This window comes from Harpia harpyja, chromosome 14 (assembly GCF_026419915.1).
Source record: "Harpia harpyja isolate bHarHar1 chromosome 14, bHarHar1 primary haplotype, whole genome shotgun sequence".
Taxonomy (NCBI): domain Eukaryota; kingdom Metazoa; phylum Chordata; class Aves; order Accipitriformes; family Accipitridae; genus Harpia; species Harpia harpyja.
In genome coordinates, this window is record NC_068953.1 from 3701130 (window position 1) to 3715013 (window position 13884).

The following is a 13884-nucleotide window of genomic DNA, read 5'->3' on the forward strand; positions in this document are numbered from 1 at the left end:
TAAAACTTCAGTATCTGTGCTTACTGGTGTAGAGTGATCGCTGACATGCTCTTAGCCCATGCTAACAATCCTCAAACCTCATTCAAGATTCACACCGGACAGGCACCACTGCAGAAAAGTAATACAGATGCATCCACCTTACTGTCCAGAATCATAAAGTTTAATAGCGTAGATGTGAGCCATTTAATGGCACTTGGACATTACCAGCCACATTTAATCTGTACTTATCTGCAGGGGAAGCAATGCATTGCAATAAACCAATGTCCACTATACTTCAATAGCTAGAAGATAGCAAAATTATGCTAATATATTTTTATTTTGACCTGCAATATTATTCCAATCCTATGCTTTTCTTTAGGCCAACGTTCATAAAAACCATGACTTGTCTAAAAAGACAAATATAGGCTAGGATTAGACCAAAACATATCTCGGAATGAAAAAGTATTTGAATTTAAGTCTGCAGAAGGCACGAACTCAAACCAAAAACTCGCTGCAATTCATGTTGCAAATGCTGTTACCAAGTGACAAGTAGCTATGATCACAATTCATTATTTTATAAATTTGCCACACTTGGAAATGACACGTTTGAGTAACATTCTTTCAATTAAATAGGCATCCAACGCACCCTCTTACTAAACACTGCATGAGTTGAACATATAAAGTCACTAAAATTGAAGTTTAATTTGAAACCTAGTGATGTTTAAAGTCTAAAAGAGCAGGCAGTATTTGGAAAGTGCTTCAAGATGAAGTGTACCTAGAATCAGAGGTGATATCTCTGTACTTAAATAGCTGTACTTAAAATCTTCCTTGAATTTGTCCAATTGTTTTTCCAACCCATGTGAAATGCTTGGATTCCAAAATTTAAACCTTTAGCTTCTGTATACAACAAAATTTGAAATGTGCTAAGATGATATATTTTCCTGAAAACGTCACCTGTTTCTCATATACACGCTCCAAGTGAAGTTTGTCCTGTTGAAGCTTGTATTCTTGATCCTGCAAAGGAAAATATGTGTATTCTAAATAGACAAATCACATTTTTCTTTCATTTCAAAGCAGTCGTTAAACGCACACACACATTTGCTACTATATAGAACAGTCCATAAAAATTAAAAATCCATTTTATATCATCATTAAAAAAATTTGACATATAAAAAAAATTCAACCAAAAGCAAAAATATCCACACAAAAAAAACCCTAAAACCAGCTATCTCAAAAGCCATGACTCATGTTTTCTAAAGAGAAAAAAGCAACTCGTTCTCCTGAGCTATTAAAATGCCATTCTGTACCACAACAACTGTGAAATGAAAGACATAGGAGGAAAAATAGGTGCCAAAACTCAAACCAGGATTGATACATGACACAGATGTGTAACTCATTATCCTGAGATAGAAGGATTAATGTCTATGGGAAAATGGAATATTGAACTGAACTGTTAAATAGCAAGAAAAATAAAAACAATTTTGCAAGTTACTTAAAAATGTTTGCAGTTTAGGAAAAGAAAAAGATGCTTGGAATTCTTCGACATGCTTCTCTATAGTCCACTGATACATGTTTATACTGTTTTATCATGTGAATTACAACAGTGAAAAAGTTCCTGTGAAAATTCTGCTCTTACCCATAAAGTGATCTCTTTTAGTCATACTTTCTAAATCAACCTTTAAGCATAAGGTGACACTACATATTTCTATGAATAAAATACATACAAAGAGGCATGTTATATATAAGTGCATTTTAGTATGGCTATCTAAACATTCAAATCACTGGAAAAAGTAAAAAATAAGTAAGAAATTCAGGGCTTACCCTCTGCTGTTGCTGTCTTTGATGTTCTGAATCTTGTAACTGTTGTTTTAATAGAGACACACTATGCTGTAATTCTTCAATTGCATCAGATGCCTGTAGGGATTTAACAGAAAAGAAGAAACTTTTGTGTTGCATTCCTCATTAGCTTTACAGATACATCTTTTGCGTTTTTAAATTTATTTCTCAAAGGTGCCTGGAAATCAGAAAAATTATCAACTTGGGAAAAAAAAACCTGTATGAGTTTACAACTCCGGATACATCACTTCTGTGTCTGGTTAACTTAGAAATATAAACAAAACCACAAAAAAATAACTATTAATAAAAAAAATGCTTGGCACTAAGAACTGAAAGAAAAATACCTTGTAAATTAAACTAAGTATCACCAAAGCTCCTAGAATTCCAGTAAATAAATGCAAAAGACCCCATTTGTCCTATGGCTCTAAGGATTAGCAGATGGTATTCAAAACATGAGCCTTTTCTACAATTATTTAACTTGAAAATTATGTTAAATATATACTATATATCTACCTATGAATATTGGTAGATATCAACCTGATAGATGTTTCTACGGAAACAAAACAGAATTATTACATTTTGGGTGGAATGTACACTTGCAGAATTTAAAAATAATTTCTTAAACACATAAATATTTAACATAATGTTCCATATTAAGGGGCCTGCAAGACAGTTTATTTCTAGAAAAAATATTTTCCCTCATTGAAGAGGCCTTATGAAAACATTAAGTCTTTAAGTGTGCTGAGGTCTTCTGGTATTCGGAAATTTTACAGACGCACAAACGAAATCAGCATGTTAATTGTACCTTATCTGAATCAGCTATGGAAATACACACCCGAATTTATCAGTCAACTTCAGATGATTCTTCAGTCAAATTTGGGAAAGAAAATTAAATCACTTTTTTTTTTTTTTTACACTTATGCACATGAGTAATTTGGGGAACCGAACAGTTCCTTGGATTTATTCATAAGCATTACATCTATATTGAGGAGACCACTTAAAAAATAAACAACATTTTAATGCCTATTATATGTGGAAGCATACCTTAGCTGCAGAGAGAGCATGTTCCTGCTTTATAAAATTTATATCAACATCATATTTACTTTGTAGTTGCTGAATGTTCTCCTCATATTCCTGTATAATATGGTCCTTGTCCTTCTGAAGTGAGCTGTGCCTACAAGTAGGAAGCAAACAGAATATGGAAATTACTTTCATATTTTGGCATCTTACCTGCTCAGTATCAATTCTACAGAGTACGCAAGTCTGCCTGTACCACGTGCTCATTGTAACAGAATAAAATGCTCATGAATAGTGGAAAGATAACATACTCCTTACGATGGTCGTTTGGGTCAGTTTCAAAATGAGTTTTACATCAATTAATAACATTTTTGTGACAATTTTCTAATGCCAATTGCCATTCATTGAGTTCTTGAAATAAAATTAATAAATGTTTGCTTTTGGGAATTCCATATTCTTCAATGTTAAAACCAGCAACTGCTATTTAATTACCTTGCTTTCACTTCCTGAAGTTCAGAGCATACCGCCTGGTAATGTTGTTCTGCATCAGTTTTTTCTTGAGATAATTTTTGACGCTGTAAATTACTATTTTCAGCCTCAACAGTCAACTGCTGGACACGAGCCTCCAGTTTTTTGACCGTCTGGTTCTAAAAGAATAGGTCATTGTTGAGAAAACACCAGAATAAATTAGGGTATACCCCTGTTGTTACTCAGTAGTCTAGAGCAACAAGGTTCTTTGGTGGTCCAGAGACACAAGAGTTACAATAGCAAAGCTGTCATCAATCATGACAGTAAATTCTATGTTGTATACTAAAAAATAAATAAATCTTCAAAATATGGATGTCTATTCCCCCCGCCCAAAGTAACATGTCTTCTCCCCTAAGCAAAACAATATGTGCAACTGATTACTAAACTACAGATCTTTTAAAATGAGAGAGATGACAGATATTACTATAGAAAACTGTAATGGATGTTAAAACATGGAAAGCATTTTTAGATCTTCCATTAACCAAAAAAGTGTGTTACTAGCAATATGTACAACCTACATGTGGGAAAAGAGTATTTGAGTAAAAACAAGAATATATACGCGCGCGCGTGTGTGTATGTATACCTATATGTAAAGATTTTACTGAACATTATGGTGATGAGCAGCTATAAGTCAGCTAGAAAACATATTAAACTGTATAGCATCGAGTGAAATCTGTAGCTCATTCGTGCTAAAATAGTCTTCCGAGTACTTTTACAACCATCATATGTTTACAGACATAAAATAAATATATATCAACTTTTTCAACTAAAACAAGGAGCAATGCATTTAGGTTTCTAAAGAATTATAGATTTTAAACAACTGCCTTTTCTGTGCGCACTTTGGCAAAACCATATCCAAGGATGTAAACAATAAGATACAGTAATATCTGCTATGGATTTGGAGCATATAAGAACGTTATAATACAAATGCTACATGAACAGCGCGAATGCTATCTAGTTGTATTTCAAATCAATTAAAAACTACTAACTAAATAATTCACTAATCATCTTGTAAGGTAAGTATATCATATCCATTTTGTTAATGGAAAATGGAGGCACACAGAGAAGGAAAGTGTTGTGCACAGAAATACAGCAAATCCATATCAAGACAGAGAGTGCATTCCTCTGGTATACCTTTCCCTAATCCACTTCTCCAAATCATTTGTTTAATTACAGTGATTTCTGTTCAATAAATTAATTACAAACATCTATCAAAAGTTGTATCTTTTTCCCAGAACTTCACCTCCTAATATAAACAATTTTAAAAGTGAGCAGAGTGGGAACAGGCAGGTAGCACGAGACTACTCTACTAACTCCCACTCTTCCCTAAAGTTATGTTGATATGCACGGAAATGAGAGAACTCCTCAGGAGGCTGGAGTCAAAAAAATAAGACACAGCTGTCCTTCCAGGATGTACGTATCATAGTTATTTTTATATTAACAAAGGTCCAAAGATGAGGGAAGTGGAACAGTATTTTCACCCTCTGTTAAAGTAAAATAAAAACTAAAACATCTGCCATCTCAAGTCAGTGCCCCAACTGTCACAGAATCGTTAAATGAGCCTGGACTAATGCAAGAACATTACATAGCCAGAATGCTCACCTGAACTTTGTCAGCTGGCTTAAGATATTTCACGAACAGAGTACAGCAAACTTTTCCATCAATGCAAAGCCAGCTGCACAGTATGGGTTGTTTGGGTTTGGGTGGGGTTTTTTTGTTTTGGGGGTTTTGGGGGGGGGGGGGTTGTTGTTGGGGTTTTGGGGGGGGGCGTTGTTTTGGGGTTTTTTTGTTTGTTTTTTTAAGAACAACAACAAAACAAAAAACAAAGGAAAAAAGAAAAAAACCAAAGAAAAAAGTCATACCTAACATATCACCAAATATCATAACTCCTCCCTGGCCCCCCACCCCTCAAGGAAGTTAATACTTGTTCAGTGCACAAAACCCTACTTATCAGTTCTATGGTATTAGTTAAATTGTTCAGCCAATTTCACTTGCTAGCAGCAATGGCATTCTTGACAACATGAAACTCTGAACAAGGAAACTCTGAAATACGAACAAAAAAAAAAAAACAGGAGAGAGAAAGAAAGAGAAAGAAAAAAAAAAGAAAACTAATTTCCAGTGACATTCTAGTCTTTCATCTTAAGCCCTGCCTTGAACTCTACCTTGTTTAATTATTAAATCAGAAGCTGCTCAGCAAGATCTGTCTAGTTTTGATGGTTCTTAAATTCAATCTTGCTGACAGACTGTGTCCATTTTTCTCTGTATTTACTGTTACCTATGACATGATCTGAATGCTAATTTTTAAATTCAACATTCATTAATAAAGGAATAAATTTTGCTTGACATTGTCTTTTCACTCATTCAATTTTCTTCATACTTCATCCTGATAAAAAGTACAGTATGCTTTCTTGAGGATATTTGTTAATTTTTTTGCTTTTTACATCATTTATACAGCAGGCACAAAATTCAGATTACACCTGCTTACATGTTTCTAATTATTGTAGGAAAGAAAGGCATACATTAGAATAATACAACGGTTATTTTAAATATCTTTTTTATTTAATCTTTAATCTAAGAGAAGCATTTGATCATTCGAAGAAGAGGTGGGTAAGTAAGAAGTCACATGTATCCATGAAAATAGACGTACTATATAAATCCTTTTTTATAGTCTACAAACCTACAGAGACAAAAGTTCTGCTAACTCAAATCAAATACAGTGAGAAATGCTAGAAACAGTCCTTCAATACAAATACATATCTGTGTAATATTCATTGAAGGGCTGTACTTTGATGAATTTTATCCAGGGGCAAAAATCCTTGGTTGGACTGGCTGCCAGGATACTGTTCTCTCCCAAGGTAGAACAACTGCATTGCACTACCAAAAATATTTCTCAGCCTAACAGTATTTATGTACACTTTTGCACAAACGCATGATATTTGAATACTGCAAGAGACACTTGCTGTCGTGACATATTTACAAAAAACTTACAGTTGACTTTATCTGTTCCAAATAATCTTCCTCCATTTTGCTAAGACGAGCATTGGTGTCCTCCAGCAGTTCCTGCATATCTTCTGTGTGCTTCTTTCGAATGTTAAACTTCTCCTTCTCCATCTCAGCCACAGCATTGTGAAGCTGCATCACAAAAATATTACCAAATAATGAGTGGCATAGAAAACTAGCATTTTTAAGTATTATATTATTATAGTACATAAATAGAATAACTAACAAGCACAGGCGACATTTCTGTCCTCTGTAACAAAACTAGATCATTCGCTCACGGATTAGGTGTACTATGACTCTATAAAGTGGTAATTTAGAAGTCATTTAAAAATGTATAGAGGACATAACTTATCTATGCAGAATACTAAAACACATACCTATTTTTGCCATTCTCTGCTATTCTATTTGTTTACATATTTAAACTGAACACCAATGACTGTTGCACAAAATTAATTAATTTCTATTACAGAAACACTAATACTCTCTCCAGATACTTACACTGCCAGTTTATCTGCCTGTCACTTTGTAAGAAGTTGGACAGCCTTGACTATCTACTTGTCTAATGAAAGGCTTATTTGTGTCATTACTAACTCTTGATTTATATTCTGAACACAAGTGGCCTCCCTTTCTAGTTAAACAGCCTCAAATATAAATTTTCTGTCTGTACAATAGTAACGAATAATGTCATGTCAAATTACCACGCAAAACTTCTATGGTGTATTGGTTGTATAACAGCTATTATGTATTTCTCAAGTTTCTAACAAATCCATTTCACAGCTGAAGGAGAAAGCTGCCATATACAAAATAAAAGCATCACTCTAAACACACACTGCTAAAAATCAGGTTAATTTGCACAAGTATGGATTTTTTTCTCTCCAACATATACACTAGCAAAATCATGGAGGTGTCTATGAATCTGGACCATTATTTAACAGACTTCAACAGTGTATAGTAACTTAACAAAATTTTTCATCCAAAAGGTAAGAATGCTAATAAATTATTATTACAAGTATCATGTATATACTGTCATGTTCAGAAGATTTGCTGAATTTGAGACCCTTTAAAAAATAATCTGGGAAAATAAATAAATAAATAAATAAATATTTAATCTCCAGGTGCATTAAGATATAAATAAAACCAAAAATTCTGGGAGTCTCTACCTCCTGTACAACAGACTGTAGTAATATTTGTATTATTGTCAGCAACATCTATTCAAATAACCTGCATCTATTCAAAGGAAAAAATACACAGAAGTAGTAGTATATAAAGTATAAAAATATTGCACTGTTAACTTTTACTATATTTCTATCATACTTCCCACTAACCACGTTTTTCCATAAGATACATACTCTGATTTCAATTCTGTAATTTCATTAAGTTAAAATTAATATTAGCATTTTAATTTGCCTTCTTGTTTGCACACTGGCATCACTGTTGACAGTTACATCTGTAGGAACAGCACTTGCTAGGTAACTGCAAAAAGTGGGATGACCTCAGGCTGAAAATAATGCTTCTCTAAAACAAAACAAAGAACCCCCACCTAACAGTGAAGCCTCGAGGTCTTAAGCACAAAGGACAAGATTTATGATTTATCTCCTACAAGACAAGAATTAAAACCAACATCACTTCCAGATGCAGGGCTGCAAAAAAATTAAATTTAATGGCATACTTCATCTACGAAGGGAGGTGGGTTTGCCCTTTTTGTGACCCTCCCCATCCTGAGAGGAGTAAGCAAGACAAATACTGACAATAATCTGGACAAAGGTGAAGCTGTCTTTCAATAAACATGCTTTTCTCTCTGCTTTGCTGCTGTCTTAAGTGTAACAATAAATAAAAATACATTGAAGAATTCATGACCCAATGCAAAAATAATAGTTCAAAGGAATCACCGTGGCAGCAGGTAGCAGCAGGTTTACAGAGATTAAAATTCCGTGTCAGGTCAACCAGAAATAAACACTTCCCTATTACATCCAGAGACTTGCCAAGGGGGCCAGATGAACCCCAGAAAAAGAGAGACCAGCTGGGTGGGTGTGGGTGTGCAAGCATCAGCAAAAAAGTCTTGCAGATTACTCCAGGAAAAAAATAAAATCAGCATAAGAAAAAAAAAAAAAAAATCATTGAAAGTAAAATGTTCCTTTTTTTTTTTTTTTTTTTTTTACGTGACAAAATGTATTATCCCAGATATACACTGTAGGAGTCTTTCAAAGAAAGCAAGTATTATCCATTACCCTTTTCTCCCACTCATTGTTCAAAGAGTCATTGCTTTGCTCACACATCTTCTTTAACTCCACAATCTGCTTCTCTTTTGCTTCTCTGATGACTTGTGACTCACGAACAAGGGTCTGAACTGTCAAAAATGGGAAAATAAACAACCATTCAAGAGATACCTTTGGGATTTCTCAGTGTTGGCAACAGATGCAATCAGATTACATCAGTCTTCCAACTGACCTGGCTTTCTCATGGTTTTTTGGCTCTTAAAAATACATAATGCATGTGCTTCTTTAAAATTTAGCACTTAAATTCCGTGTCACTAAAATATTACAAGGTGTCCTCTCTTCTCCACTTCATTTACAAAATATTTCATAGTCAGTTTTCCTTACTGAAGCAGTAAAGATACATCAACAAAATTCTGTAACCTAAAGAAAACAGGCATTTTAAACCTGATCTTACGTGCACCCTTAGGAGGAAAGGTTCTTGTGAAGGTTGAATGCCCAAGACCTACAACAAAATTAAGTTCCCCAACTTAAATTGCAAGTGATTGCATCAAGAATTCACAGTCTGACAAATTTGGTGGAAAACAAAGCAGGTACATATTCACTTTTCAAAAGTGACTGATGATTTTCACCATCCAGCAAGAGCGTAGGTGACAAACACAACCAGTTACAGCTGAGCGCAACCACCAGCCCACCAACAGAAGCACCAGATCCCTCACTAGACAATTTACTTTGCCAAGGAGCAGGAAACAATATACATGGAACTCTCCTTTTTTATACGTAGGTTACCAAACTTGTGTATTATTTTACACTGTGGTTTAGTTCATAGTGTAAATGGACTCCAAGGAATTCTGAAAGAAACTAACATTCAAAAACTGCTGACAAGCCACACTCAGGCCAAGTTTTGTACTTATGACATATTCAAGACTACTACTCATGTTTGAAATCTCCTGCTGCAATAGTCCTAAATAAATAATACACTGTGGTTTGATTAAAATGTACTGAATGCAAAAATAAATTAACCTTGTGCCAGAGATTCCAAAAAGTTTGCAATAAGTGGTCAAAATACTTTGGTATCAAAGAAATTTTTCTCGGCGACTCTCATAAAACCTGTAAGTATTAAACATAAGATTACACTGACTCTTGGAAAAATTGGTTTGGAAACTGGACAGCAAAGACAACTGGACAAGCCTCTAAAAAATCTAAAGAAAAAATTAGGTCAAGACTTGCAAATGAAGAGGGAAGGGACATCTGCACCTAGAAGGAACACATAAGCCCATAGCCACAAGAAAGATGCATTAGAATACCACCATGCAGAAAACAACAACTGTGAAGATAAAAATCACCTTTTTTCTCCAGTTTTCTAATTGTCTCCTCAGCTTCATTTTGTTTGGTTTTGTAGAGGGACTTCAATACCTCTATTTCATCATTCTTTCTATCCAAAATCTGTAGGGAAAATTCACAATACTTTAACAAAAGTCCAAAAAACTGAAACTACAACCAGTGCACAAAATAGTAGACACTGATCTCTGTCAAAGGAGCTGCCTTCAAGAAGTGCTTAGGTCCTGAAGGACTGAGTGATTAAATCTAAGTAATTTTCACAGCTAAGACTGCCAAGTCGTAAACAAAGAATTGATTTAGATAAATGTAGGCAGTAGAGTAGATTAAAAGGAGTTTCATGTTTTAGGGTGGTCTTTTTGTTTTCTCTTAAACTTGGACAAATCCAATGTTGCTTTTGTTGAGTTTGGAAGTTTCACAGTGCTACTACTGCAAATAGAAGGATTTGTTTCCCTTTTCATGTTTATGTTGCTTAATACAATTTAAAAGCATCTAAAATTCTCAGCAGGTTTAAGAAATACTTAAGTAATTGGTGAACTTCATTACAGTCTTTTGTACTTCACCAATTGCAATTCTTTGCACGTATTCCAAGAAACAATGGGTTAGAATAGAGCAAGTATATGAGGTGTAACTACATCCACATTTCTGTACATGCCGATTTTGGAAAAAAAAAAAAAAGCTCGATATTTGCACACTTTGAGATAGTATTTTAATTTAAACTTCGTGTTTATCTTAAACATTAAAGTCACAGAAATTTTATAAGTGCCCCAAATCTCTCATCAAACAGAAGCTTTCATCTTAAAACAATATTACTCCATCTGCATTAAATGTTTTGTGTCTTTAAAGATTAACACGACACTATTTAACCTTTTCTAAAATATCCAACATTATTAAACAACTTCAAAAGACGGAATTCTAACATCAGTTAGAAAAGGATGACAACTCAGGGGATGAGAAAGCATTTAAACTATTTCTCATTCTCACAAAGCTGTTTCCTTTAGACTCTCAGCTTTGCTAGCTAGTTATGCCTGCAGACTTTGAGAACAGATGAGCCAAATATGCACCTGACCAAATATTAACATCCTTTCAGGAGGCTTTGATGTGTCATAGTGTTGTGTCAACTAACTTCCTCCAAGTCTGTGACTCAGTCTTAAGAAACAAAACAGAGGTACTCAGTAATGCAAAGCTTACAGTAGGATAAGTCACCACAATCCCGACGCTGAGCATTTAACTCCCATTACGTTCCTGGGATCAGAGTGCTTCAGAAGGCACTTAGTACCTTGCAGAATTTGACCCCACATGTTTAAAACATGGTATTAAAAGTAACAGTATGGTCTTTGATAGTCTTTTTGTAATCTTCCCAAAAGTGGCGTTACGCAACGCAGTAAAGACAAATCCAACTTAACCCAAAGGAAGGGTATCTGGTGTCACTTTATTGCTGTGAAGAATTAAAAGCCACATATAGCTTTAACAATGCAATAACATAAATAACGAACTGTTTATTGACCAGCCTATGCTTTAAGATACAGTGTCAAAATGGAGACACGAGAACAAGCACTATTGCTGTATTAGTGGGAACATGTGTGATATACTTGATGCTTTTCCTACTGTTTTTTTTTTGCATTTTGTCCATAAAAATTTAATTGTTTTAAGTATTTTTGTTCACATTTTTCTATAATGTAAGTGTTTTCTCTCTAAAAGAAAAATCATGAGTTTATGATTTCATCAGCATAGGGATCCATGGAAGCTGTTCAGCTGGATAAAATAAGTTGTCTTGTTCAAACAAACAAACAAATCACCTTGTATTTTCATCTGCTTTCTACAAGCGCTTTTCCCTTCCTAAGTTTATGTTATCATAGAATATTTTGCATTCCTGTCAGCTTATGCAAACTGTTACTTACAATCCTAGTTTAAAGGAACATTAACTGCAATTGTGAAGAAGTTAAAGTACAAACGCAAATTATTTATTGTAATCAGACTCTCTATTATTTTGTTTTATATACTGTCTTCGAAAAAATGCACACACTTCTTACCTTTTGAACATCAGTATCGTGCTTCTGCTGTAATTTAAGTTTTTCTTCATGAAATTTACCTTCTGCTATTTTCATTTTTATGTCCAGCTTTAAAAGCAAAATAGAACAGATATATAGCTTAATCAAAATAAAGAATAAATTACACTAATGACCTTTGCGTAACTTTTAAATTAATCATTTATGCCTTTGAGAAGGCAATGGGAAGTCACTAACAAATAATTGCTATGAAAAATCTATATTCAGTTTCTCAATATTTTAATATTTATTGGATAAAACTGTTAGAAAAGATCTCAACGTAAATTATTTATTTAGAAAATGAATTTATAAGATGTTTTAGTTGGCAATAAAACCAACTGCTACTGCCCAGAAAAAGCTATTGTCCTTTATTTAAATAAACACTTAAGAATAAAACTTTTAATATTTCTGTTAATATACCAAGTATGGTAAACTTGCTTTTATTCTTTAGGCAGGTGTTATATTTATACAAAGAATGTCCTTTGACCCAGATGCACGTTTATTTTTGTTTGTTTTCTATTATTCAGAGATTTCACATTATAAACACATTTCCTTTTAAAGGTTACTTAGAATGGGATTAAGGATATTGCTGCTGAATTTGATCGCTAAAATACATTTCCTGCTTCTGCTTTTATTTGTCCCAAGCAGTGTACTTGAACCCCTTCGGCACAACAACACATTGCCACTTCTTACTTATAGTCTAAGTTTTCATCTTTAAAGTATTTTTAAATCTCTCGCATAGTTTCACTATGCCCTTAAAGACTGTCTTCAGGACTCTGCAAATATGATAGGTATCTTGTGTTTCTCAGAGTTTTCTAAAAAACAAAAGTGACACCTCGAGTTCAGATTCAGGCTATTCCACTTCCACATTTAATCATTTCTACTGTTCAGAAAGCAAAGTGGACAGAAGAGCTTCCCCACAGTGACAGGTCCCAAAGACCCCCCTTACTTTAGAAAGGGCAGACCAAAATCCTTGGACCATGATTCCCAAAGTCTCACCAGAAGACAAATTTAAGCGGTCTGTTGCCAACAGAAAAAAATTTATTTGCCTTTTGGATGTTCTAAGAGCCCATAGTGCTGAGGTCCACCTGCCTTGGAGCTGGACACTGGACTCCCATCACCATCCAGCTATTTTCAGTTCTCCAATTTTTGTTTAGCTCAACTAAGAACCTGACTTTTAATACTCCCAACTGACAAACTCTGAAGGAACCAACAAGCATTATTCATTCAGCTTTTATTGTTATTCCTTTGACTTATCAAAAGTAGTCATTCAAGCACGAATCTTTATCTAATATACACAAACAATAAACACACTAAAAATTAACTGCTTTTATATGATTACTTTGTGTTATATATTTCTGTTTATTGTGACTTGAAAAGTCACTACATTACTGTGACTTAAAAACATGAGCTACAAAAATCCATTGGTTTTTTTTTTTATTTCCACTGATACCCAAAGTATATGCCTGCTTATTACACTGTATATAAGGAGGCTACCCATCTCCCAAGACTAAATAGGTACACAGTCTTATGCAAATTACCACGGGAAAAAAGTTAGATTGACAATTAATCCAAGGAAAATAGACAGTATTCTCAGCTGTCAGCCATGTCTTTTATCGTCTGAAAATAAGCATCACGATAAAAAAGCATGTTCTATTCATGAAATATACGCATATGTATATATGAAAAGAAATATGTGTATATATCCCTCCAACAAAGTGACATTATAGAAGAAAAATCTCAGCACCAGGTGATAAATAAGTGTTGATTTAAAAAAAAAAGTGCAGCACAGTAATCCAATTCCAGACAGACAGTCTATGGACATTCCATAAAAAAAATATGAAGGTCTTGTAAAAACACAAATACTAGAAACTAAACATGGAAGAGAGTCCAGTCTACTTGAATTACATTAAGAGCTTATGAAC

General features: G+C 34.0%; 1 protein-coding gene across 4 annotated transcripts in view; it reads right to left on the minus strand.

Annotated features, from left to right (window-relative positions):
* CEP112 (centrosomal protein 112) overlaps window positions 1-13884 on the minus strand; it is a 175211-nt gene that overhangs the window by 127199 nt on the left and 34128 nt on the right. For all 4 annotated transcript variants that reach the window (XR_008238246.1, XM_052807763.1, XM_052807765.1 and 1 more), the window contains 8 exons: window positions 11945-12031; window positions 9920-10019; window positions 8589-8707; window positions 6349-6492; window positions 3325-3479; window positions 2860-2989; window positions 1801-1893; window positions 934-993 (listed from right to left, as the gene is read on the minus strand). Coding sequence is in view for 3 of the 4 variants with exons in the window: in XM_052807763.1 (XP_052663723.1) it covers window positions 934-993; window positions 1801-1893; window positions 2860-2989; window positions 3325-3479; window positions 6349-6492; window positions 8589-8707; window positions 9920-10019; window positions 11945-12031 (888 nt within the window). In the remaining variant the exon portion in view is untranslated. The remainder of the gene's footprint in view (window positions 1-933; window positions 994-1800; window positions 1894-2859; window positions 2990-3324; window positions 3480-6348; window positions 6493-8588; window positions 8708-9919; window positions 10020-11944; window positions 12032-13884) is intronic.